General features: G+C 40.3%; 3 protein-coding genes across 6 annotated transcripts in view; 1 reads left to right on the top strand and 2 right to left on the bottom strand.

Annotated features, from left to right (window-relative positions):
* The window catches only part of lrch2 (leucine-rich repeats and calponin homology (CH) domain containing 2), a 38,724-nt gene extending 37,556 nt beyond the window's left edge, over nucleotides 1-1,168 (bottom strand). For all 3 annotated transcript variants that reach the window (XM_078266147.1, XM_078266148.1, XM_078266149.1), the window contains exon 1: nucleotides 859-1,168. In XM_078266147.1, coding sequence (XP_078122273.1) covers nucleotides 859-1,168 — 310 coding nt within the window. The remainder of the gene's footprint in view (nucleotides 1-858) is intronic.
* A 2,434-nt stretch (nucleotides 1,169-3,602) lies between these two features.
* LOC144528294 (U2 snRNP-associated SURP motif-containing protein) lies at nucleotides 3,603-15,789 on the top strand. 2 transcript variants are annotated; one of them, XM_078266818.1, is made up of 25 exons: nucleotides 3,606-3,750; nucleotides 4,499-5,399; nucleotides 5,536-5,620; nucleotides 5,848-5,959; nucleotides 6,495-6,604; nucleotides 6,778-6,845; nucleotides 6,934-7,034; nucleotides 7,126-7,190; nucleotides 7,271-7,436; nucleotides 7,559-7,758; nucleotides 9,829-9,872; nucleotides 11,124-11,228; nucleotides 11,317-11,383; nucleotides 11,622-11,791; nucleotides 11,896-12,058; nucleotides 12,156-12,235; nucleotides 12,322-12,409; nucleotides 12,491-12,619; nucleotides 12,793-12,982; nucleotides 13,247-13,327; nucleotides 13,407-13,470; nucleotides 13,593-13,743; nucleotides 14,161-14,271; nucleotides 15,139-15,317; nucleotides 15,409-15,789. In XM_078266818.1, the coding sequence occupies exons 2-25, from the start codon at nucleotides 5,368-5,370 to the stop codon at nucleotides 15,527-15,529; spliced, it is 2,682 nt and encodes an 893-aa protein (XP_078122944.1). In that variant the 5' UTR covers nucleotides 3,606-3,750; nucleotides 4,499-5,367; the 3' UTR covers nucleotides 15,530-15,789. The 2 variants fall into 2 exon arrangements, with proteins under 2 accessions (XP_078122943.1, XP_078122944.1); XM_078266817.1 differs by lacking the exons at nucleotides 4,499-5,399; nucleotides 15,139-15,317; nucleotides 15,409-15,789 and having other exon boundaries at nucleotides 3,603-3,750; nucleotides 13,593-14,272.
* wdr44 (WD repeat domain 44) lies at nucleotides 14,429-27,236 on the bottom strand. Its single transcript, XM_078266816.1, has 20 exons — nucleotides 26,682-27,236; nucleotides 25,524-25,557; nucleotides 24,420-24,503; nucleotides 23,470-24,091; nucleotides 22,836-22,975; nucleotides 22,628-22,723; nucleotides 22,361-22,497; nucleotides 21,274-21,357; nucleotides 21,063-21,169; nucleotides 19,749-19,900; nucleotides 19,497-19,635; nucleotides 19,340-19,401; nucleotides 19,061-19,177; nucleotides 18,635-18,757; nucleotides 18,348-18,539; nucleotides 18,128-18,229; nucleotides 17,419-17,534; nucleotides 17,161-17,288; nucleotides 16,931-17,065; nucleotides 14,429-16,848 (listed from the first exon to the last, which is right to left on the bottom strand). The coding sequence occupies exons 1-20, from the start codon at nucleotides 26,756-26,758 to the stop codon at nucleotides 16,760-16,762; spliced, it is 2,736 nt and encodes a 911-aa protein (XP_078122942.1). The 5' UTR covers nucleotides 26,759-27,236; the 3' UTR covers nucleotides 14,429-16,759.
* Between the last annotated feature and the right edge of the window lie 530 nt (nucleotides 27,237-27,766).

A 27,766-nucleotide genomic window follows, 5' to 3' on the forward strand; every position in this document is an offset into this window, starting at 1 on the left:
ACCACCAGCCTAATACAGTAGCTTATGTATGGCTTGACCCTGACAACACAGACTTCAGAATATGTGAGCCTACTGACCTACTGACTTACCTGATTATATGACCATTCTACCTTTTGCAGACACTGAATGAAATACTAGACCTGAGAACAGATAAATACCTATCCACCTATAAACAAAAGCAGACCAGTGTCTTCTGACAGATTGTGGGCTATATATGGGCATATGCACCCCAGCAGGCAGAGGGGGTGAGGCTGCAAGAACACTGAATCTTTTGTCTGTTGTGCCGAAAATGAAAAACAAAAAACAAAACGAAAAAAAGCATGTAGCCTACGTGTATTACATGCTCGCTGCAAATGCTATTCAGTGAGCAAGATTGTAGGCCTACAACTGCCGTCTCGGTTCATTCATATTCTGCTCTAGCAGTCCGGTGCCAAATCAACTGCAGCTCGGTGTACAAACCACTGCACAGCGCCTGACTTGGGTGCGCCTGCCGTCTCATTCATGTCTCAGAGGGGGCTACTGAAAGCCGTTGGCGTCGACCAAAACATCCACACAACAGCAGCCGAGCCCCTTGTGCAGTAAACTGGTGTGATATATGAGCCCGAGTGGACAGTTAACCAGCATGTAAACTGTATGTGCATTTACAGAAGCCAGGTCAGTGTACGGTATATCCCTTTAAATATTGTCACCTACACACGTTAATGCGCCTCTATCCAGAAGATCAGACACAAATCCATGCACAATGCGGACAGCCTGCATTCTCACACGCATAAAAGAGTGAGCACGTTTTTATATGAAGCACATTGGGACTGACTCGTGGTTTCCTATAGTATAGTCCATGCACGCACAGCAACCCACCTGCTTGTGTTGTATCGGTCAGATCGTAGCTCATCCCCGGGTACTCCCTCAGCTTCCTACCGCTCAGGTTCAGTAGCCCCGAGCACACGGCATCCTCCAGAGCCCGGTCCAGGCTGCGGGCCGTGTGGTGCTGCTGCTGGTGCTGGTACTGGCTGGTTCCCGGGCTCCAGTGAGGTCCGCTAGAGTAGTGATGGCTTTGTAGAGCGGTGACAGCTCCCACACCTCCCTGACTAGACGCCATTTTCGTAAAAAAGAAATTACTCTTACAATAATAACAGCGCACAGCGGCAGTTTCTCCGCCCATGCGCATACGGGGTACATTCCCTGGACGGACGCTAGGGGATGGGCTTCTGCTGCTGCTGCTGATGATGATGATGATGATGATGATGGTGGTGGTTATGATGATAGTGAGGAGGGTATGGTGGCCATTTTAGGCTTTTACCCTTCTTCCACCTGCTACTAATACCAAACTCCCAGCTGGGGCCCCAGTGCAGCACACAGGGGGCAGGGGTCCCTTATGCAATCCAGCATTCAACAGTGGATGGTTATTGACAAATCATAATGAATCACTATAATAACAACAATATCAGATACAGATATTTAAACAATGCAGTGTCATGTGGTTCCATATCCTTCTGAATAGGCTACTTATACCTACATAACATAGCATAATGCATCAGATAGTATGAGATTATAGTAGAGAGTACAGCACCCATTACTGACCTACTTTTGGTCACTGGCAGACTGAAGGGTGGAAGCTATTACAAAATAATTATTCTTAGCCTACATTGATCTTTGCTGTGATAACTTCCACAGCAGCTTTATTGAAGCAGGATATGTCTGGGTCCATGGGGCATTTCATTTTCTCCCCGTCACACCAAAAGAGCACTAAAGTAGACCAACTGCCCTGTCCGTTCATTCATATTCTGCTGCGGAAAAATGCTCTGATCAGCCCAACCAGCCCTCATCCCATAAAGACATGCATTCTAGGTAACTAGGACTACAGCTAATTAGTCGACAGACTAACACTGGCAGATTTACAGAAATGTTGATTAATGTGCATTGTCCTAATAAATAAATCTTAAATCTGCCTAACACACCTTGTCCACCCAAGTGCTGTTTGGCCCAAAGGCACCTGTGTACATATTGCCAGCACCAAATGTCCTGTAAGTGTCTCTCTGACCCAGCAGCCCCTCTGATCAGCCCTATAATCTCGCATTGCCAGACCTAGCCCTAGGATAAGTAAAAGACAATATCAAATTTAGCGATATCTTTTACTTTAGCATTGAACACTTGTGATGAGTTTTGCAGCAAAGCACTGCTGCAACAAACAGCTGGTTTCTCCAAGTCCCGTTGTTTCCAACACCTTTAACTTGATTAGTTGAATTTATTCGTTTTCACTGAATTCTCAATATAAGATTATTTCCCCACCACAAAACGTATGTTAAAGACATAGATAGAGACCATTTTAAAGAAGGGATTCTAATGACATTTGACGAAATCTGGTAAACCAACTGACCAGTTTATTTAAAAAAGGAGACACAGGGGAGCTTGTACAGATGGTAAATGCCGGACAGGATACATAAAATTCAACAAGTGGTGAACCCCAGAAGGGGAAAGGACTGAGACACGTCTTGGAGGGTGACAGCAGAGGTGCAATTCTTGTTTCATTTTGTATTTCTGTGTATCATGATTTTGCTGGAGGTGCCATCGTTTTCTGTTTTCTGTATCATTCTGTACATGTGATACTGTCATATAAGGGGGGCTTGTAATTGCAATCAATAAAAACTGTTAAAAATTGTTAAAAAAATATATAGATATACTGTAGGTATAGTTTGATAGTTTTAATAATTAACTGTAGGCTACTTCATAGCACAAAAGAAGAATGTGTCAAAAAGATACTGTACACTTACACTACACTAATATTCATGCAAACAAATGATTAAATCACATTTTCTTATACTTATATAGATTATCTCTGTTACCAGTCAAATAATTTAATGGGTAATTTGGGGGATATTATTTTTTTTTCAGTGTTAATTAATCATAAAGTGATTGTATGTTTAATATAAAAACTGCAGTAAGGGCCTTGAGCCACATATCTTTTTTGTTATGGTCGCTAGGAAATTCCAGAGATAAGGGTGGCAAAAGATCAGACAAAATAGCCTACACTGTGGACCAGAGTTAGGCAGTACCAGCCAGATTGTTATGGTGTATGAAAAAGCTCTTTGCATGAAAGATTCAAGAAGACATCTAATGGTGAAGAAACACAGACCTGAAAAGGAGGGTTTTTAATCAAGAATATAAGAGAGCTCATGTTAGATTTGTAATATTCAGTGTGCATTTTCCCTAAGGAAACAGCTCTCGCCTTGCTGTATTGTGCTCTGATACAGTAAACTTATTATTGCATTGAACTATGTTGGACAGTGTTTCTTGGACTATTGATGACTACTGAACAGTGTAGCCTATGCTTACACTGGCCAGAAAGATGTTTGTTAGGTGGATACTTAAACAAGCTTTAATTACAAGACTTGGTTATACCCATATACTGTAGCCTATATAAAGAGGTTATACCTCAAACTTCAGTAAAGGTAGGCTATTGCATTTGAGAAAACATCTTACCATAGGCGACCACATCACATATGGGAATATAAGAAAGAAGAAGTCAAAGAAGTTAGAAGAAGAAGTAAGAAAGTCGAATTCCCATGAGAATGAGAGAATGTATCCGTCATGAATATGTACGAGCACAGAGACAGACTCTTAGTACTGTGCAGGCTGCAGGCGTCCTCCTCCTCACTCTAGTCGGATATCTCGCCTCTTTAGCTTCATGTTGTGATAGAAATCAATTGTCGTCTCAACCTTAAATGGCGAAGCAATAGCATGACACCCATTGTAAGTTACAGTTTTAGCTTAAGTAGATGTGCATGCACTGTGGTTTCATAATCTCCTGTGCGGTCAGTTGGTGCTTTGTGACGTTAGCTACAGAAGAAAATATTAGACTGTTGTGTTAGCTAGCGGTAGCTAAGAGAATCGCTGTAAATTGGCAGAAGATAGCGATTAGATAGGGATTATTGCATCTATGTATATGTTATAAGGATAATGGTCGACGGAGAAATGCCAGCTGTATTCACTATTACTCATCATCTAGCTAAAGGTTAACGCTGGGTTAGTTTAGCATCTCTGAGTCCAGCGATATTAAGCTATGCTAAATAATAATGTTAGCTAACGTTAGCAAAGTGTAGTGATACCTCATAATTAGTCCAGGCCTTTTAAACACCGTCTGTGCTACAAACTGACCAAAACAACTTATGCGGTACCTCTGCAGCAGAGGACATCCAGGACATTTGTTGAATGACATTAGCTTTATAGTTGATACAGCTAACGTGGCTAATTGAATGAATCTGCTTGGCTGTAGCCAGTGTTAAACACCCCTGCCCATATGTTTTAAGTTTGCATATAACGTCAGTGTATGAACAGTACTAGATTTCGCTTTGTCTTGTTCCAATGTGCAAAGTTCCTGCTTCTGTTTCCCTCACACATTGCCTGTATCTATTATCTGACCAAAGAAGGAATGCCATAAATGATACTAAGTAAGTAAACTGAACAGAAAACACAGATTTATGCTGTGTTTGCCCTCCAGTGCATACTGTGGACCATGCTCTGTCCCAGGGAGGACCAGGGAGGTGTCAGCTAGGATGTCTGATGTCTTTGAGGCAAGGATACATATAACAGGATTAGAGTAATTTGAACACAAAGTGGTTAACAGACTCGTCACAAAGCTCAAGTACCTGGGATTAAACCCCTCGCTGTGCATGTGGATCCTTGACTTCCTGACAGGCAGACCCCAGGTGGTGAGGGTGGGCGGACACACCTCTTCCACCCTCATCCTCCACACAGGTGCACCCCAGGGCTGTGTTTTGAGTCCACTGCTGTACTCTTTGTACTCACACGACTACGTAGCCACTTACGACTCCAACACTATCATCAAGTTTGCTGAGGACACAGCTGTGGTGGGAGGGATCACTGACAACAATCAAAAGGCCTAACTGAAAGAAGTAGAGGACCTGACCTGCTGGTGTCAGGACAACAACCTACACGTCAATTTTTTGACTCATGCATCATTTGAAGAGCTCTGACGGGTAACATCACTGCCTGGTACAGAAACAGCACCAAAACAAGACCCCAAGGCCCTGCAGAGAGTAGTTTGATCGGCTGAACACACAATAGGCGGTGCCCTACCCTGCCTTAAGGATATTTACACCAGGCATAGCAAGAAAAAGGCTAAGAGAATCATTAAAGATCCAAACTACCTGGGTAACAGCCTTTTGTCCCCGTTGAGGTCGGGAAGAAGGTACCGGATACACCAGGCTAGCACTGAGAGGCTCAGAAGGAGCTTCTACCCTCAGCCATATCCTAAATGGGGACACTACCTAAGATCCCCCCCCCCCATGCACAAGTTGAAGGAGCTGATGTAGTTATCAATTGATTGATTGATAATAGTATTACTTCATGGAAAGGCTGTTTGAGGGAAAAGAATATAAGTAGGTGGATTATGTCATAGATTTAACAGAGCTGTCATTGTTATGTTTTCATTTGAAACAATTTAGCAAATGTTGCATTGTGACAGTAATCTTTACAATTTTATTTATTTATTTATTATTATTGTCATTTTTGCAGTTTGAGCATGGCAGATAGAAAGGGAAAGCCTGTCACTCCCATCAAAACGCTCACAAAGAAAGAACAAGAGGAGCTCAAGAAAAAGGTAAGGAGGTTGGGGATGTTGTTGTCATATTGATATTATTTAGTTCTTGGATTTAGAAAACAGCATATTGTAGTATGAGGATACATGTTTTTCCAAAAGAAAATATGTGTGAAATAAAGGCATATGAGTAATCATCAATTTTAGAATATTGAATTTGATCAACAGTGAACTAAAGGATGGAAAAGATACATACTGTATATTGTACCTGTTTCTGTGTTACGTTCTAGGAGGAAGAAAAAGCAGCAGAGGTTTTTGAAGAATTCTTGGCGTCATTTGAAGGCAGCAAGAAAAGCGTAGTGAAAACCTTTGTCCGTGGGGGTATCGTGAATGCAACTAAAGGTCAGCAGCTAGGACTTCATGGCAGGACTTTGAATCTAGCAGCTACATCGCAATTCAGTTCCTATTTTTTTGTCTGGACAAAAGATGAATCAGGAGTTATCTGTTCAAATAATGTTAAACCGAATTACCTGGACATGAAGTCGAAGGTAATTATTAAAGCATATCAGGCTGATTCAGCAGTCAAAAAGTTCACCATCTTAATTTTTCAGGGCTTATATCTTTTGAATGGTTTAATAAAATTCATTCACAATACTGAACAGTTCGTCAACTTACTGTTACACATAAAAAAAATCCTTTTACATTAAATCTGCAAACACAGATTGAGCCTGACTGATCAATCAATTCATCAGTTCTTGGTCAATCTGTCTACCTAATTATACAGGAAGCTGCTCAGATATCCTGCTGACCAACATAAAAGAGTGACGACAATAGAGCCTCCCCCTGTGTTTACATATCAAACTTACTATTACCTAAATTATAGTTTTTACACCTACGGATAGTCATTGTTCAGATATGCTTTGATAACTTTTTGCAGAGGAGGAAGCCGCAGAGGACACCAAAAGTAAGCTGTATCGACCTGCTACAAAGTTTGTCCCCGTGTCCCAGCATGTCTCACCAGTATCATCTGGTGAAAGCAAAAAGTCTGTAAGTTTGGTCTCTGATGTTTCTGTAATGTCATCATTTTTTTTAAATTAAGCATGTATGCATCATTTACATTTATCTTTAAATGTTGCTCATGACCTCTCACTTTGGTCAGTGCAATTGTACAATCAGTCAATTGTAATAATAACCACAATGGCTACCTTTTTGATTGACAGACATTTAAAAGAAAGACAGAAGAAAAGAAGAAGAGTAATCTTGAACTCTTCAAAGAGGAACTTAAACTGTGAGTCTTTTTTTGCAGGTCAGGTCAATGAGTTGATATGTTTTTGGCATATGTTAGCCTATTTATTTGTTTGAAAAAAAACCCGCAGAATACAAGAAGAGCGAGAAGAAAGACATAAAAAGAAGAAAAATGACTCTGGTGGTGGTGGAGGATTTGGAGATCTGGACACACCATTATCAGGGCGATCATGTAAGAGTCCCTCTTCAAAATAAGAGTTGTATTAGTTGAAAATTGCTAACCTCCAAATCATGCTAACCTCAATGCTGCTTTTTCTCCACAGCATTATATGATGACCTAACAGTGCCAACCACCACTAACCTCTACATTAGCTGCATTAGCCCAAAGGTAAAGGAGCACACTGACTTTGATTGGCTTAGCACAGCATCGATGTACATTTCTCACCGTTCATTTCTCTCGTTTTCCAGATGAACGAGGAGATTCTCTGCAAAGAGTTTGGTAAGTATGGTCCCCTAGCCAGTGTGAAGATTATGTGGCCCCGAACAGACGAGGAGCGCTGCAGGACCTCCAACAGAGCCTTTGTGGCTTTCATGACACGGAAAGATGCAGAGAGAGCCTTGGCTTCACTTGATGGTACAGTTGACTCTTGGTTTGATTTACAGACTGCAATGGCAGGTTTATCTAATACCCATTCCCCCATTGCTCCGGTTGTACGGTTATGTTCCACGCGAATGTGATCATGTTTTGTATTGTAGGTAAAGTGATTATGGGGTTTGAAATGAAGCTGGGATGGGGTAAACCAGCTCGCATTCCACCTCAGCCTCTCTACACACCGGTGGGGGTGAGGGCCACACCGCCACCCCCATCGGGTCTGCCTTTCAATGCTCAGCCAAGGGATCGCTTCCGCAATGACTTCACCAAGCCGCTGGGCATGTCCAAAGGAGAGCTTGACAAGGTAAAATCGTCTCTGTTCTCTGGGGTGTCTGCATGGCCATTTTTTCTCTGTTATGTGTGTTTCACTAGATACTACAGGCTGTCATATAAGTAAGGGGTGTTACTGTTAGCTGCATTGGGATGGTGGTGTACTATAATAGAAATTACAGTCTGTACACAAGTGTGAAAATTAAGGGAAGATGAGCCCTAAATATGTATCATTTGGCCTTAATATGATATATATATTATAAGTATTATAACTTTAACTATAACTTTATTATAACTATAGATATTTTTTATATATATATATATATATATACATTAGTGCTGTCAAATGATTAAAATATTTAATCGCGATTAATCGCATTAATGTCATAGTTAACTCACAATTAATCGCACATTTTTATCTATTCTAAATGTCCCTTGATTTCTTTTCGTCCCATTATATTTTTCTCATTTTAATGCTCTTATCAACATGGAAAAGTGGATCGCCTTGCTTTGTACATGTAAATGTTTTTTTTTTTTATTGAAAACAACATTGGCATACTGTAGTGTTCAATTTCACACTAACATTCTCACTTGAAGCAAATAATCTCTCACAACAATGTAACGGCTTTGACGAGGGGGCGGAGAATTCGCATCAGCTGTGTGCTTGGCCATCAAGTGGTATTTCAGACTGGACGTGCTGACTGATAGCTCAGTTCACAACGACAAAACACACAGATCACTTTGGTCTTGTCAATGGAACCATTTGGCAACTTTTTAAAAGTAAACTTTCCAGTCAGAATCTTATTGGCATCCATTTCGGTGTCTCGCGCTCGCCATCCACTCAAAACATAACGGTAGCCTACTACTCTTTGGCCGGCTCGTAAGCCCAAACAAGTGTGTGCGGCGTGTCTGTTGTTTTGTTTCCGGTCTAGCTAGATCCGGTGTGGTGTTGTAGTTTTTCTAACATTACTAGTTGTTGCAACAGCATGTGCAAAAAAACTACAAACTTTGCTAGGCCAAAAAGAACGTTAATCTCGCGATAAAAATATTGACGCTGTTAAAATGGGTTTGCGTTAACGTCGTTAATAACGCGTTAATTTAACTGACAGCACTAATATATATATATATATATATATATATATATATATATATATATATATATATATATATATATATATGTATACACTGCAATGGAGTCCTGTCTGCATGGGTCCCCAGCAAAACCCTAGACAGGCTCCAGTATGTCCAAAACTCTGCCACCAGGGTCCTCCCCTCATCCACCTTCACTGGCTCCCAATTAAGTCCCGCATCAAATATAAAATCCTCCTTCTCACCTAAAAATCCCTCCATGCCCTGGCCCCACTGTACCTCTCTGACATCCTCCATCCATACACCCCACCCCGAAACTTGCGGTCCTCAGACGCTGGCCTACTCTCCATTCCCCACACCAGACTCTGTACCTTCAGAGATAGAGCCTTTAGTGTTGCAGCCCCATCCCTGCAGATATCCGAAATGCTACATCCCTGGACATATTAAAAAAAACTCCTGAAACACCACCTGTTTACCACAGCCTACAACCTCCCTTAGCATAGCCACTGTAATTCTGTGTTCTTGCGTTTCATGAAAGGCGCTATATAAATAAAAGTAATTATTATTATTAATAATATAAAATTAAAATACAAGCATTACAAACTGCAGTGGGTCCTGCGACTGATAAATGCATTTCTAAGAAACAAAACTGCAATTTGTCACCAATCATTGTAAAAAGTTGGGAATCATGTTATTATGCATGTTTGTTAATTCATTTAAGTGATCACCTTGTCTGTGCAGTTCCATATCACAGGATGCAGGGGTATAGAAAGTCACATATTCAAAGTAACATAACATTTTGACTGTGTATACAAAATGTTAATATAAACCTTTTAGATGAATTAACTCAGTTTAGCATTTTAGAATAATTGACTTAAGATGTGTCACCCTCCCCTCATTTCACTGACTATGAATGCTATCGTTGTTTTCTATGCTGTATGTATCCTGCAGTGTTTCATCTGTACAAGTACTCACTTTTTAATATTTTCACTATTTGATTTGACTTCACAAACAGACTCTGTCCGAAGCCGTAGTCAAAGTGGTTATCCCAACCGAAAGGTACACACACTCACACGTTACGCCGTCTGACCAGCTGTTATAACAAAAGTGTTATAGGACCCATACAGATTCTTTCAGGCAGAATGTTCCAGTCCTAAGAGCTGTTAATGCATCTGACATATAGGACACGGTAAGCAACCCCAACTCTTTGGAGTGTTGCAACACATTTTGACATCTACAATTTAAAACTTATTGTAGATGCCAAAGGTCCCGATGGCCTCAGAATTACATACAGTGAATGCAATTAGTATTTTTTTTTTATAGACACTTGTAGTTTCTCCTTCTAGTTTGCTAAAATACCTTAGATAATTCATGTTGTTCCCATCATAATATTAATGTGTGTTATTGTGAAAAATGAAAAGCAAAGTAGACTTTGTAAATGACTGTTAGAGCCATTGATTTATACCAACATCTTTGAGCCCTGGGTTTCCCATGGGTAGGCTGAGACACTGCAGACCGATACAGCTAGAAGGCAGATAGATTTAATATTAACCCAAGTCAGATGATGTAGATTCATGCAAGTGCCATAAAACAAAGTATAAGTACTGCTTCAGGTTAGAGTAGCTAGTCATATGAAGGTCTAACTGCAGTGGTAGATCTGACACAAAATCAGGTAACACTGCATGAACATTATTAATGCTCCAGTTCAGAGAGGTTTCAGGCCTGAAGCCCCAATCTACAGTAGCTTCTCTATGTAGCTGCCTGCAGAAATGTTGTCACACTGATGCTGACTGCTGTGTTGAATGTGTTTTGTTCCAGTTATTGTCTGAAGGTATACATTTTGAGACCATTGCATCTAAAGAAAATATCCTAAATTTGGTGGCCTTACAAGTAAATACCAACCATGTAGGAATTTTGTAGTTGAGAACTTTTCATTACATACTTGCAATAAAAACTGGCCTTTAAATTCTCATGTGATTATGTTGGAATCCTCTCAACAATCAAGGTGAAATGGCTAAACTTAAACTTTGGATTGGGGCTTACATATCTTAAAATCAAAGTCAGTATTCATGAAAAGATATTGTGATTTCTTTTACCCCTTTCACGGACACAGTGACTCAGGAATATTAAAGTATGCTGACACGGTGTCTGTCCAGAGAGCAGTGACTATGCAGTTTTGCACAGTGTAATGTCCCAGCCTGCAGTTTGCATGGGCCACTAGTTCAGTGTAAAGAGGTATTAAAGATCTCATGCTGTGACTGACAGACAGAGTGCAAACCCTGGTCTGATACACTCCTTTTCCCCCCACAGGAATCTATTATTCCTCATTCACAGGATGATAGAGTTTGTGGTGCGTGAAGGCCCCGTGTTTGAAGCCGTAATTATGAACAAGGAGAAAAGCAATCCAGATTACAAGTAAGTATTGCTGCACCTGGCGCAGTGTTGGTCTCATAAGTGACCTTAAAGGGTACATATTGAATTAGCTCATTCATTATTGTCTCAGGTTCCTTTTTGACAACAAAAGCCAAGATCATGTGTACTATCGCTGGAAACTGTTCTCCATCCTCCAGGTATGTTTTCACTGCACAGCCTTGTTTCTAAAAACGTCTAGGAGGTATATCTGGAATAACTAAAAACTGTTCTATACTAATAATAATAATACTAATTCACTTGTTAATCTCATTGTATTGGGGAATAGCTGCTGGAGTCATGCTAATTTAAATACCCCAACTTTAGCTATTATGAAAATGAGACTGTGGTGTATCTGTATGTGAGTTTCTATGTACTTCACCTTCACCCTTACCTCAGGGACAGTCCCCGACAGAGTGGAGGACCGCAGATTTTCGTATGTTCCGGGGAGGCTCCATGTGGAGACCCCCTATCCTAAACAACTACTCCCAGAGAGGTGACGATAGGGAAGAGGTGGAGGAGGATGCTTCCCCTGAGGAAGAGTTGAAGAAAGGGCAACTCAGAGCTGAGTAAGTATGTCTAGCAGGCATAATGACATGTATGTATGTACTGTATATAACTTAAGTTGAATTAAATGAAACTATTCTTCTGTAAAAAAAAAAAAAACATGCAGGCACAGACAGAAGCTGGAGACATTGCTTAAAGAGCTCACGCCAAGCAGAGAAGATATCGGCAATGCCATGCTGTTCTGTCTTGAGCGAGCAGATGCAGCAGAGGAAGTAGTGGGACACATCACTGAATCTTTTTCCTTGCTTCAGACACCCCTTCAGAAGAAGGCTAGTTTGCTTCCTTTAACCCTATATATAAATTAAATTGCACAGAATGTATATGTGACGGTGATTTCACTTTTTTTTTTTTTCCTCATTCCCACAGATTGCCAGATTGTACCTCGTGTCAGACATATTGTACAACTCGTGTGCCAAAGTAGCCAGTGCATCATATTATCGTAAATAGTAAGATACTTTCCCCCGATTCAACTTCAACACTTTTATCATCTTTTCTTCTGTGTGACGGTCTTAAAGTGTCTCTGTCTTTTCAGTTTTGAAACAAAGCTAACACAGATATTTGGAGACCTTAATGCGGCGCATAAAAACATACAAGCCAGGCTGCAGGCAGAACAGTTTAAGGTAATCAGGCATGATATTTGCCTCACACAAGGACATTTACCAAAAATAGAAAAAAAACATTTGTATTCCCTGTCTCCACAGCAAAAGGTCATGAGTTGTTTTAGAGCATGGGAGGACTGGGCCATATACCCACAGCCTTATCTAATCCACCTTCAAAACATCTTCCTGGGCTTCGCCAAAGCAGTGGAGGAATCGACAGAGATAGCCGAGGTGAGCTGAATATTTATCAGCTCATTGCAGTCATTACCTTTTTTCTAACGGCATTTCAACAAATCGAACAGCTGTTCATGTTGAGAAATATTAGTAGAACCAAAGATGTTGTTTCAACATATATTTGGACATGAACAATCCAAACGTTTGTACACGTGCCTGTTTCCTTGCAGGAAGTATCCTGCTATCTGGATGGTGCGCCAATGGACAGCGCACCCATCGATGGGTTACCTTTGCACAGAGCTCCTGTGGATGACCTCGATGGCTGCCCCTTAGGCTGGGACCCTCTAGATGGAGTCCCTGTTGACGACATAGACGGTGTTCCCTTAGGAGTTGCTATTGACGACATTGATGGAATGCCCTGTGAGTCCACCACGTATCAAAAGCATATCTTTCAACCAGAAGTCCACCATTTCCTGTTCCTGTTGTCAATTATCTGCCCAGCTCAAGTGTCTTGGATCAATACACAATCAATCCACCGTCTCATGGGTTGTTGTCTGTAGCTGAGTGTGCACTCTGATCTCCATGAGAACAGGGCATGCAAGTACAGAAGATTAAAAAAGGCATGAACTTCATTAAATACCTGTACTTGTCCTGACCCAGCTGTCTCTTTTTTTTTTTTCTTAGTGGAAGAGAGCAACATTCCTCTCTCCAGAGTGCCTTTGTCTAAGTGGGAGACGACGGTTGATACCGGGACATTTTCTCAAGGTAATGCAGGTCAAGATGCATTCATGTATATCAAGCTCCCCCCCTACGATCCTGCTCATCTTTCTCCTTTCTCTCTAAGCCAAAACTGAGTCTAAGTGGGACATGGTGGTGGAGCATAACAGTGAAGACAAAGTGAATTTAAGGTAAGGCCTCTGTGGTTGGCATCAATACATCATCCGTCTACATTTGCGAGACGCACACACAGTGTACATAAAATGTCAAATGGTACAGAAATGTATTGTTTTCCTCTCCCTCCTGGTGACAGTGTCAACTCGCAGGATGGAGTTGAAGACTCAGACAGTGACAGTAGTGAGGACTCCGGCAGTTCGTCCAAATGTGACAGTGCAGATTTCCAGAGCTCCCTCAGAAGTTTTCAGATGTCTGAGAGCAAAAGGAAAAGGTTGAGAGAGCTGGAGGCAAGTGTACATAAAAAAATAAAAATAATAAGTAAGATTTGCTGAACAGTGCGTTTGCTTTTATAGAAACAATGTAGTTGTCCTGTATTATTCGTGGTGTTCAACCCATTCACTTTGGAAAGTCAGACTTCATGCCTTGCCCACCTCAATATCCTGTTAATCACAAATACTCAGTATTTAATTTAGAAAGGATAACACTATTGAAATGTGTCTCTTTTGATTTTTTATTTATCGTCACTTGTTGAATAGAATAGTTACAGCCATAGCAGCTGTATTAGCATATTTGAATTCCCTTGCACACCAATTTACATTTGACATAGTTCGCTGCCTCCCTACGGTTGCATCTTCAACCGTTTGAAAATATGTCAAATTACAGTTAATAAAAATGCAGAACTGATTAGATGTGTCTTGACACAGGTAAAGGTTATGAAGATTCAAGATGAGTTGGAATCTGGCAAGAGGCCGAAGAAGACTGGGATGAGCATACAGCAACAAGTGGAGCACTACAGGAACAAACTGCTACAGAAGGTGGGCTCCTGGACACTTCTTAATTCATATTGCATCTTCAATTTTACCCTTAGATAAGTCCTGAATTATTAAGGCAGTTAATTACAGTTATTATTTACACCCAGCGTTTATCCTGCAGTAAAGGGTCTCTAAAGCAAAAAGGCAACCATCACTGATGTGTAATAGAAATTTTTCTTTAATCAAGAACAGGATGGGGCAACATTTACAAAAGTGCTTGCTATTAGTACATTAAAATTAGACTATGAAATTAGTCAATTGGCAAAGTAAAAAAAGTGTTACTTATGCAAAGCACTCACAACCAGACACAGCTTATGTGCAACTGCAGAGCCATGGGGATAACGTTAGCAGTTTCAGATCTGCAGATTTAGTGTAACGGCACCATATACAGGGGAGGAAAGTCGAGCTACAGTTGCTGTTTGCGTTGCGTTGTTTTTACAAGTTAAACGTAAAGTTGATGGTTTGTTTCTGGAGCACATCTCTCTGTAGAATACTTGAGTAAGAAGAGTTTACACTGCTCCAAGTATTATGTGCATTTTTTGACACAGTAATATTTTTGTCCACACAGAGAAAACAGCACCTATAAAAAAAAAAAATCTTACTTTCTCTGCCCATAGGTGTTGATGTTGATATGTACTGGTATAACGTTACATCTGCAGGTCTGAAATTACTGAAGTTGGAACAGTCAAGCATGTGTCAAACTGGTCTGACATTGACCAAACAGTTCCCCCTCATAAAGAACCCACGAGCTATTATGTGCGAACGAGGGGGTTACAAGCCAGTTCCGTATCGTGTTTTTGAGTCTCAACAGGCAAAGACATAGAAGCCTATATCTGACTTCATTGGGATGTTTTACCCTGTCTACTATAGGAGTTTAAAAAAGATGAAGAAAAGAATGAGAGGTTGACATCAAAGTCTAAAGACAAGTCAAAGGATGACAGAAGGGACAAAGATAGGAGCAAAAGAAGTGAAGACGGGGTCAGAAGACGAGGATGGAGTAGAGATCCCGATGACCAGATCCGAAAATCGAGGAGCATCTCTCCTTTAAAGCAAGTGCCATGAGATGTTTTTGTTGCCAATGTATTCATCGCGATTGTTATTCTTGAAGTCAATCTGTTATATGTTCAACCCTTTTAACAGGACAAGGTCTCCCAAATGGTCGAAGCGTTCCCGATCACCGTCTCCAGACTGGAAGGCGGGGAAGTCCAGGTCACGGTCGCCGCATCGCTCCCACAAGAAGGCAAAAAAGAGCAAACACTGACTCAACTCTGGACCTTGTCATCCATTACTACACAACTGCTGGTATCCATGGCTTAAACAATGCAGTGCTAAACAGACTGACAAGTCTGTTGTCTTGGTCCCAACTTACACTACCCATGCAAGATTCAGCACTCTTTTGTATGATGAAGGTTGAACACTGTAACTAATTATATATATTTTTGTTTTAATGTTTGTTTTTAAAATGATAACCAGAATGTTGCTGCAAAGTTCTGACACGGAATAAATCACTGTTGGAGATGAGTGCGTGTGTGGAGGACATGATTGGTAGGGCCAGGTATCAAATATATTTTTACTGTTACTCTACTACATTTTTGGCATTGGCTTTTTCCAAGGTTAAAAAGGGGTTATCAACAAGCATTTGTCTAGTTTGTGTGGACTTTTATTAAGGGAAATGAATAGAGCATCATTTGGTTTTGTTTACAAAAGCAGCAAGTATGCAATGTTACACACTACATTTACAGTACTATTTTATAATGAAATGTGCTTTCATTAAACAAAACAATTTATCAAAAGTAATTAAGAGCTAGTATTGTTTCTGAAAAATGTAAGATACCCAGCCCTAATAATTAATAACCGTATACAGATTTCCTGTACTGTAGATTTGCTGTCATCCACTGAAATGTTGGTTGATATATTTTAGAAGAAAGCTTGAGAAGTTGAATTTAGAAAAGCGATCTAGATTTCGTAGGCACAAATAATTTCCAACCACCTTGCTTTCAAGACAAATGGTTACATCGCTTTACATAAGACACATTCAATTCTGTGACTAAGATTAGGACAGTATCTTGCACTTAACTTATATTTTCTGAAAGGTGGGAGAAAAAGAAATTAGTAAGGTGCCCATACTGTTACAAAGAGCCTTCTAGCTATACTCAGTCTTGACCATACAGCTGTAAATTAACAGATATCTGAACAGACCACACACACTTGGCATTTGCGACTGTTTTCTTAATGCCAAAGCATTCACAGTTGCTTGGTATTAAAGATACAAAATATAAATGTGACAGGGAATCACACCTTGTCTGTATTGTACAGCCCATTCTCTCATCTTCCACTTTGGGGTCCGTGTTCTCCCGAAAAAGCTACAGGCGGCTCTTTGTCTCAGAGCAATAACCATTAGGTGATGTCAGATGGCCCCTGACAGGCTGTCCTTCATCTTTAGGACTGATCTCCGACTGACAGGCCATGAGTGTGGGAACCTCTGAAGTGCTCAGTACTTTTTTACATTGATGAAAACCTTGATGGCTCCAGTGAAGTCGGCAGAGAGCAGAACCTCTGTGTGATCTGTCTTTAGGGCTCCTGCGAAGGACAACACTTATTTTATAGCACTGAATAAATGATGTCATGAAATCTGTCCATGAATGAATTTAAGCAAACGTACCTGAGGGTATCGTTTCAGAGTCTGTGGAGTCCAGGCTCTTGCACTCTGCTTCTGGTTTGTCTGCTCCAGCTTCTTGTGGAACAATAAGGCCTGGGTGCGGTGCAAAAATTGCTGAGGTGACCACTGCATTGTGTGCTGAAAGATAAATAAAGATTAAGGGTCAGTTCAATCAAGGGGAACACACTAATTAGACAGGTAGTTTCATTAAAAACATGTTGCAGCACAGTTACCTTTAATTCCTTCCCAGAAGTCATTGCGGTCCCGTCGTACGGATGTGAATTTGCTCAGGTCATGGTAAGTGCTCCAGATGTACACGTACTTATCCTCTGAGCCACTGACTATGAAGGAGTAGTCATGACTGTAGAAGATAATCCCACAGTTATTCAAGGTGCAGTGCAACATATAAACACTACTTTTGTAACTCAATTGTTACTGCTGCTAGTTCAAAATGCTCAAGTCAAAACTAGATGAAAGGGAGCCGTCCTCACCTGAAGCTCGCCTTGATCTGGCTGCTGCTGTTGACATAACCTTTGTATTTCATGGATAAAGACAAGTCCCTCAGGTCATAAAGGCGAATGCGGGAATCATTTGAGGTCACCAAAATCTATCGAGGGTGGAGAGGGAATTTGTCATTTAACAAATCTGACTGACCAGCCCAGTCTCATGGCAGTTCGTGAAATGGTCACGTAATTTAATCTATTGATTCGTGTACACGGACACGTTTATCTCGTTTTTTTTATGATGGTCAGCACGTTTTTTTTTTAAACTAATGTATTTCAATGGGAAGCTACTTTCGTGAGCACAGCACGATTCTTTAGTAGCGAGTAGTATGAAAGCCACAACACAGGACTTTCACCCAGGAGACCGGAGTTCGTGTCCCGCGTCACGTTTTCTAAACCCAACCGTCCCGTTTTCCGTGTCCCGCGTGTCACGTTTTCTAAACCCAACCGTTGCGTTCTTTTCCTAAACCCAACCGTCGCGTTATTGAATCGTGCTGTGATCACAAAATACATTAGTTTAAAAAACGTGCTGAGCATCACGAAAAAAACGAGATAAACGTGTCCGTGTACACGAATCAATAGATTAAATTACGTGACCATTTCACGAACTGCCGTGAGACTGGGTTGGACTGACATGCATCATTGTAGGGACATCAAACATACTGTAGATGTATTTGGAATGGAGATCAGATGTTACCTTATTCTCTCCAGGTAGAGGTTCAATACCAGTGATTTTACGGCCAACTTTGTTCCTGCCTCTGGTTGACCTCACATGAATTTGAGTGTGGTATTTTAGACGCTAAGGAATGGACAAACAGAAAAATACATTTAACCTGGAATGAATCCATGGCAAAAATTGATAATAAGGACATAATGAAACCACGCATTAGCAATAAAAAGGTATTGCAGCTGGATACCTCTGTGTCATAGAAGATGCATCGACCATCGTAGGTGCCAATGACGGCGTACTTTCCATTTTGGCAGAAGTTAGCAGCCGTGATGAGGCGTGTTTGGCCATCCACCTCATTCCACAGCGCCACCTTCTTGTCAGGAATGTTCCAGAGCCGTAGCTTTCCATCCAGAGAGCCACTTAAAAAGTATCTGTCGTCCTGGGAAACAAGAAGAAAGTGTTATTATAAATACAGTCTGGGAGACAAAATGAATAAACGTGTAGATTTGTACTGAGAGAAGTAAGGCAACTTACTCTGGGATGGAAAGCAATGGCTGTGACAAAATCAATGTGCTGAAAGCAGCAGAGACACTCTCTCCTGGATATGTGCCACAATCTGACCGTTTTATCCATTGAAGAGGAGAGGAGGAAGAAGTTCTAGATAACAAAAATGGAAAAAGAGGAGAAATAAAACAGTAACACTTTACTTGAAGGTATCTACATAAGAGTGACATGACACTGTCATGAACACATGAACCCTAACCATAACCATAACTTGTCATGACAAAAACCGAATGACACTTACTAAAAGAAGCGTTATGTCATAAACGTTTATGACTTGTTTATATCACGTTCATGACAGTGTCATGTCATTCTTATGTCGATACCTTCAAGTAAAGTGTAACCAATAAAACCAGTACTGAGAGTGAGAAGGATAAAGAGAGGGCAGTGAGACCTCACCTTTGACCAGGACAAGTCCAATAGATCAGCCGTATGGCCTTTATACTTGCAGAAGGGGACCTGACGGAAAGGGGCATTCCTATCTTCTGTGTCTGGGTCCTCGGCAGCACAACTTGCCTATGACAGGAGTATAATCTTTTAGTAGTCTCAAGACTGTAAAATATACAACATTGCAATACTCTCACTATGACTAAAAAAAACTTAAAAATATCCGGTACTTATAATATTTCCGGAAACCAGACAACCCACAAATCAAAAGGTATTATTAATTTCACTCACTCCGGGATCGTCAGATTTAGAGGAGCATAAACTTTCCTGAGAAGGAGAAGGTGAAACTCGACCTGGAGAAGCCAAGCAAAAAGGATCTTACTAAGCATCTAAATTAAAACAATCAATCATCATACAACAACCGAATCTGAGATGCTGATGAGGTTACCTTCAGTGTTGTACTTTAATCTCATGTTATTGAAGTAATCAAAGGCACTCTTTAAGACCCAGATGCGAACCACATTATCTTGGCCTGCTGTTGCCAGCAGCCTCCCACAGTGAGAGAACTTCATCGTCCAAACGGCCCCCTGAGGAAAAGACAAAGATGCTGTGATATCAGCATTCACTGGTGCACATTTTCTCTTAAACGCTGATAACAAACAAAAATAAATAAATAAAATAATCTTCTTAATAATCTTACCATGTGCTCCCCACTCAGGTCCTGTACAACCTTAATCTGATCAAAGTCAAAGGGACCCTTGAAGCTGTGTGCTGCCTTGAACTTGGCAGGCCTGGTGTAAGGCATGCCCTCATCGTCACTTGATGACGGATCGTCCTGATCTGTATGGAACACTGAGCCCACACCAAACAAAAGCAAACCTAAGGTTATCAAATCTTTTGCAGCAGCATTAATATTTAATAAGCATGTGGTGGCATTGGCAAATCCTTTAAAGTGCTCATATTATGCTCATTTTCAGGTTCATTATTGTATTTAGAGGTTATATCAGAATAGGTTTACATGGTTCAATTTTCAAAAAACACCATATTTTTGTCATACTGCACATTTCTGCAGCTCCTCTTTTCACCCTGTGTGTTGAGCTCTCTGTTTTAGCTACAGAGTGAAGCATCTCACTTCTAGTCCATCTTTGTTGGGAGTCCACATGCCCAGTACCTAGGTGAGTACTGCTAGGCAGTCAGTTGCAGAGTATGAGGGCGTGCCACGCTAGCAGCTAGGCGAGCATTATAACGTGTGTTACAAAGTGACGCACGATTGTCACGGAAGTAAAGGCTGGACTACAATAGAGCTGTTTGGAGCAGTTTGTGAACAGTGTTTTCTGTGGGAGATGGTAAGTCCCTTTGGGGTGGACTTTGGGCTTTTCACTTTGTAAACCTATAACGTGCACAAAAAAGATATATAACACAATAAAGGAAAGGGAAAAAGGCAAAACGCATAATATGAGCACTTTCAAATCAATGTACACCTTCGTAGCAGCATTTAGTCTGCGATATTTAACAAATGTTCTCTATTAGCGGTTTCCATTTTCATGATTATGTAGAGCTTGTTCCAGATCCACTATGTCAAATCTGTTAAAGTCTGATAAATACCCACGTAGTGAATACATGTCGATACAGATAGTTCACTAAGCAAAGTGATCTGCATTATTAGTCTAACAAAGTGTGTTGATGCTATTGATTTGTGGGGTTTGATGATTCAGTAGTGCATTTACTTGACTGCTGCCATCTATGGTAATGATAGTGAGAAGTGAATTAAGCTATTTGTACTATAATATCCTCAGTGCCCACATCCATTTAGAAATGACAAATCTCTTGTTCTCTGCATTTTTTAGTAATTCTACTTATTTATAAAAAAATAAAAAATCTAACCACCCTTTCAGGAAAATTATTATTATTATTATGTTAGTTCTGTGGACAGTATAACATATTTCAAAACATTTAATTTAAAGCTGTAAAGAGCACCATGTCATAGGACCTTTAAACTCCTGTGTTCCTTTACCTTCATCACGCACACTTTTCACTTTGTTGACTGCCTTCTCTCCATATTCCTCAGCAAGATGCTTGGCCTTCTTCACAGACTTGCCCAGGAACTTTTTAAACTGGGTTCTGGTTAGAAATAAGGGACAACAAAATATTATATTCTATATATGATCATGTGGTGAGAAGGGAAGAAAATAAATTCCAGCGACAGGCTACAAGAAGTCACTAACGTTTTCTGTTTTAGTTTTCCTCCATCTGTGTCTGCCAGTGGAGCCTGAGCCTTGTCATCGTCATCTGACTGTGCGGCATCATTCCTGAGAGGAAAAAAATATAACAGATCAACTTTCTCTAGAAAATGTACAATTTGTTTTTTACGCAATTATGCTTTTAAAAAAAGCTTCTGACAGTGGGAAAATGTTACATGCAAATGTACCTGTGTTAAAAAAAAACACTGCCAACAGTGGCGATGCTCCCACAGCAACCAGCCTCTTCCCTTGCTAGGCAAAAAGCTTTTTACTAGAAGTTTGTTTTTATAATCAAGTGTCTGGATTCAGTATATTCTTTCCATTTTTTGTTTATGCATATGTTGTAGTACTGGACAAAGCACCTCTTGTGTCTTCAAAACACACCGGGTTCCTCACAAAACACAGATACAGATATTGGAGGTCTTCACGGGTTCAGGTCCCTTTCTTTTATCGCGGGTCCCGGGCCTCTTTAACATTATATGTAATACCAGAATAGATCCAAGAAGACCCAGCCATAATCAAACAGCTCTGATCATGATGAAAGTGCTGTGTCTGTGTGTGTGTGTGTTTTGTCACTTGCAACATTGAGAGCAAAGGTCAGACTCGGAGAGCACAGATGATAGCAAATTAGCAATGCTAACGTTAGCAGCCATGGCAACAAGCAATCATTATTTTATTTCAAAAGGGCAAACAGTTGAAGCTATTTTTATTATGCTAGATGCAATAAAACTGCAAAGCTGATTCTAAACAAATAACTTTTGCAATCTGTCACCATGACAGCGAGCAAGTGGACTTTTAAGCTAAAATGAGTGCCGTTTCAATCAGCAAGAGACGAATAACAGAAAACCTGGATGATCTCTTGGCAGGGAGGATGGAATATATTCATCACGGTCAGGCACAGGAGAGAAGACTGCTAACGTTACATTAGGTGAAACACAAAGTTTTGTTTTGACTTGTAAATTAACAATAATAGTAACTTGCTAATAGCAACCAGCTGTGAAATTGGTGCCAATCGGGTCTGTGTCTCCCAGGTCTGATATTTCTCAGTTCTGTTTTCTCATTTTCTGCTTACGTAATGTACTCCTTGGTCCTCCTCATGATGTGCAGAGTAAGGGGGTTAATCCCCGCAGGAAGCTTCTCTTCCGCCTGGATTAAAGGGATCTCTTCCCCAGTGTCCAAATTCTTGATCATCACACTGGCCAGGATTTCCTTTTTTAAGATAACACATAAGTACACATTTTGTGCATAGAAGGTAGGTGGAAGGAATGTGAAAGAGGTTGGGTTATGGCTTCGATTCAAGCTGAATGAAGGCAATAAAAGCAAACAGAGTGACTCTTACCTCATCTGTCAGTTCTCTACCAGAGTTGGAACGTGGACGCTGAGGGCCTGGAGTTTGTCCTCCACTCTGAGATGAAGCCTGTTCATCCTCATTTTCCTAAAAAAATACCAACAACAAAGCAATCAATGGTGCAATAGATAGATAAGCTGCTACACCACGCATAGTTAAATTTTTGAGCATTTCTGGGTGAAAAAGAGGCCTCACTGACCTGTGCTGTCACCACTTTGTCCCCGCTGGTGGCGCTGGCCAGATCCAAGGAATGCTGCAGCTCTTTAGTTAGACTCCTCACTGTGCTGCTAGGAGACACCAGGCCGGAAGGCTCTAGGACATCACCGCTGACTGCAGACACTGGACAATCATACAACAGAACACAACACTTCATCTAAAAACTAGTGGACCTTCTATCTGCTTTGTATTTGAATGCAGCGGTTTGTAGGTAATTAAGAAAAACAATCGAGAAAGACATTTTGCCAATATACCTCTTTTAAGTAAAACCTCAAATATAGAGGATGGGATGCTATGAGCTGTTCTTTCATTCTTTCAAATACATATTTGTGGAAACTTGTGTATACTGGTAGCATTTAACACGTTTCCCTTTTGTAAACCAAAAGATTACTACATCCCTTTCAAAGATCATTGTCAGAACAGCTATAAAATAAAGGTTGTCTATTACACGAGATGTGAGTTAACAGCATCAACCTAAAACATCGCTGTAAAGGCTGAACTTTACAGCTAAAAGAGTACTTACGAATTCAATGATGTCTTAAAAGTTGAATTCAACATTTAGGATCAATGTAACATTTATCAAACTTCAGTGCTGGTAACTGAACTGTTTTTTCTACCTTCCAGTCCACTCGGCCTCAGACACTCCTGAGACTTCTTGGAAGGTAGACTCTGCCAAGACGGTGGCGGCGGTCTCGGTGGAGGACCTCCGCTGGGAGGGGGTGGGCGTGAGGGAGGAGGCTTCTTGGTGCTTGCTACAATGTCTGGTTCCACCGTGAATTGCCGTGGGGGTTTCAAAGGCCCAGAGGAGTCCGAGTCAACCTGCATGTCCGTGAATGGGACCTGGTCTAAGATATCTGCAGGTCTCTGCTCCTGCTCCCCTTCTGCAACCACAACAGCCCCATCAGGCGGACCCAGTCCTACGGTGCTTGTGATGTCTGGGGGCTGAACACCTTCCTGTGACCCAACTGATGGCCCTGGGAGATCTGTGGGTTCAGGGACAGGTATTGAGCATGCTCCATTTGTTGCTGCACTTTCCTGTTGATCCTCGGGCCTCTCGACAAGCTGAGGTTCGACAGCTGGCGCTGCTAGCTCGATGGGAACTTCCTGAGCATTATTCTCTTCCACTGGTTCCGGCTCTGCTCTTACATCAACATGTAGCTGATCTAACAGCTCAGCCACGTCACCAACATCACCACCACCACTTCCCTTTTGACTCTCCTCAATGATGCTATCAATGATCTACGAGGAAGAGAACAATTTGTTAATTTAATAACACAGCAACTATGATGCAAGTTCCCATGTTAACTACAACTAAAATATGTTATTGTCTTTACATGCACTTTTTTTCCCTCCGTTCTTTTCACAATAAACACAAACTCACAACCTAAGCAATAGCCACATAACGCACTGCACAATATGTCATTTCTAAAACATACTATCGTATAGATATATATATGAAATCCACAGTAACTTACACTTTTCTTACAAAATAAAAATATGATGAAACTCCATTGATGAACTTCCATTTTATCAGTCATCTCGTGTGCGATAATAGAGAAAACCATACCAGTAGGGAATCATCTTGCTGAGTCTCAGATGCGGCCACTCGGCAGCTCACATCTTGTGCAGCGTTTTCTGATCTCTGTGAAAGCTGTTTAGAAAACAATAAAAAAAAAAAAAAAAAAAAACACAATTTTACCTCCATACACATAGGAAATAACAGGTCACGTGCCATGTTTGATTTACATCAAGGGCCCATAAAACACATCCAGACTGAGAACATGCGTAGAGTAGCGGTACCTAACTAAAGAAATACATGTTTAATGAGCACATTCTTTCATCCAGCTAATGTTTGTCCTTTTTTCATATAAGACAAGACATCTTGCTATGGGGGTAAACTCTGTGACTGACTCTAAAGTCGTGCGGATTTTATCCATGCATGAAACACTGTTCTATGATGCAATTTCCCCTTGCAGCAAAATCAACGTTTCAATGTCTTGTTAGCAGCAAACGTAATTTGAATTTCAGTTGTAACTGTCTGTGTGGGAAAGGCAGGCAACAAGGCCAGATGATTCACTTAAATTTAAATTTAATTTACATCTTCCTAGCTGTCAGGAAAAAGAAGCTGGCTAACCACTGTAGGAGGCAGAGATCATGGCAAAGGGTTGAGTATTTGCCGTCATGAATCATTACTAAACAGCCTGTGTTCATGTTTTCACACAAGGCATCAATATCTTACAATAAAGTCACTGGTAGGTGTAATTTCAAGAAGAACTACTATAAACAAAGCAGTCACCTCTAGACAGTTAAACACTTGTTAGAACAGTGTGCTGTTTTAGTAGGGTTCAGTTCCAATAGCAATTTTAACTAGCAAGAAGTAAACAAACAGGTAGTAATATTGCTAAATAGCAACCGCTTACAATCAGAAGTAACCTATTTGTCAAAAACTAGTAATAAACTATCTTAACACATTCAATAATAATAACAATAACCACAACAACAACAACAACAATAATAATAAAATAAAATTGAACTCCAACTTTATGTATTAGCTACCTCAGAGTACCTCCACTTTAATTTTAAGCATTGGTAACTTTCAAACTATTCATTCCAATAGCAACTCAGCACATACTACCTTGTTTAAACAGTGACTGGGCTTATATAAACATACCTGAGGTGAAGGAATGACAAACTTTGCAGGTGACCTAAAAAACATAAAAGGGATACAGGTCAAAAAGGCAATGAAAGTCAACGTCTAAAATACAACGTCCTAAAACAAAACAAAACCCAAAGCCAAATGTCTTATTATTTTATCTTTCAACTTGAGCAGCTCAATTAATGTGTGAATTATAACTCTTTTATTCCAAAAATAAATCAGATTTTCAGACTTCGGTCTTTAAACAGACTTTTTGAACATGGTTGCTAAAAAAGGTTTGATGACAATATGGTCTTTCAGTGTGATGTGCTGAATGTTTAGTGAACATAACTTGATGAATTCCATAGACTGTACTCATAACAGCAACCAGATACTGCCATAATGTTCACAAATTTGGTTTCTAAACTTGATCAGTACTAAAAATAAAAAGAGTAGCTAGATATATCAATAGGTGGTTTCTAAAAAAGCTCAAATTACTAACGTAATTAATATAATGCGTGTGACATAGGTGACTAATACACTGCATGGATATTTACATGGTGAACCCCACAATTTATATTAACTCGAACAAAAAATTAAAAAAAAAAATCAGCCACTTGCTATAATGTAAACCGTACATAAAGTCAAAGAGAAAGAGTTTAATCTTGGTGTAGTTTCTTAAAATTCCTCATACATTTTTTTTTAAACATGGCATTGTTTCCTGGTTAATCTTGACTTCAGTCGTTGCGCTCACCAGCCAAAACCCCAAAGCACCCACAATGACAGCCAGTAGTACGTTTTTGGTGTTTTAATAAACAATGTTTTGAAAGTAAAATTTCGATTTTATGTCAGGAATAACATCATGTGACTTGCGTGTTGGGGTTGACTCTTCCTGCACTAACATCAGACAGCTGGTAAACTGAAGTAACGTTAATGTATGACACTTTACAACACAGTTTAATAGTTTAAATACAAAATAAATTGGACAGTAATTTGCAGCCGACTCGAGACTCTCTGAAGCAGCTCAGTTAGCTTAGCGCTGTCTAAACAAATATATTGCAAATGTTAGTTAGCTGTCATTGCTAAGTCAACTAGATGCTTATAACATATGGTACTAGCTATATAGAACGAACAGAAAACATGTGCATTCGTCACTCTTATCTGCAGTAATATAATCAAAATGTGTTTCCTTACACTTTGGGAGATGGAGTGAAATTAACGTCCTCGGGAGCATCATAGAATTCCTCGGTGTCACTTGTATCTGACGCCATGCTAACATGAATTTAGCGCACTTGCTAGTCCAACTTAGTCGCCAGGCAGCTGTTTAAAAGCCTAACCTGCGAATGGAAGTTACACACATGCACACATATATATATACTGCCTTCTCTTTATTGATGTTATAATTTAAAAGGCTTGGCCCAGGCGTCGTCAACCACTTTCCAGTCCAACGTCACGCCATAACTGTAACGTTAACGTATACAGTATACTAGCAAAATGCTAGGCTAACAAATGTAATCTGGTCGTACGGTTGACCAACGCCTACTGCTAACTAGCTTTCTACTCTCTTATAAATATGTCACGTTCATAGCACAGTATATTCTATCAAAGCAGAAACCAAAAAGCGCATATTTACAACAGCATAAGATCAGCTGTCAAGATACCCAGAGCCAGATCCGCATCATAAACAAACCAGTAACACAAAAAAATACATCTTAACGAGGTGAGTCAAAGGGCGGGGCCCAGGCGCTCTCTTCTTCTACTTCACTGATATGACAGTTGGTAGGCTACTGAATTTGACATTGCTATTACTGCCCACTATTGGACTTATTTAAAAAAATAAAAAAAAAAATGGAAAAACAGGGATAGGCTGTCATATGACATGGGGAGATTTTCGTTAAATAATCCAAAGAATACACTGGCAACAGTGTTTTGCAAAGGCTTGTAAAGTAACATGGAAGGATGAGTTTATCACTGAAATCAGTGCAGTCTCGATCATCACTAGATCTAATGGGGTTTTGAGGCAGATATATATATATATAGACAATATAAGAAATCCAACATTTTTGACGAGAATGTGTTGAATCTGTGTAGTAAAGAAATGTGGCCAAGATATGTAGGCTACTGACCAGAACATTTTACTGTTGTGAACTTGTCAGTGCTCTCTGGTGGACAATCTGTCTAATTAACACGTAAATGATCACAAACATATCTTTGACATTTCTGCAGTGCAATTTCTTGTTACTTGGCTGACATATCAATGTGTCTATGATGTGTATCTA

The sequence above is a fragment of the Sander vitreus genome, chromosome 13 (genome assembly GCF_031162955.1).
Source record: "Sander vitreus isolate 19-12246 chromosome 13, sanVit1, whole genome shotgun sequence".
Taxonomy (NCBI): Eukaryota; Metazoa; Chordata; class Actinopteri; order Perciformes; family Percidae; genus Sander; species Sander vitreus.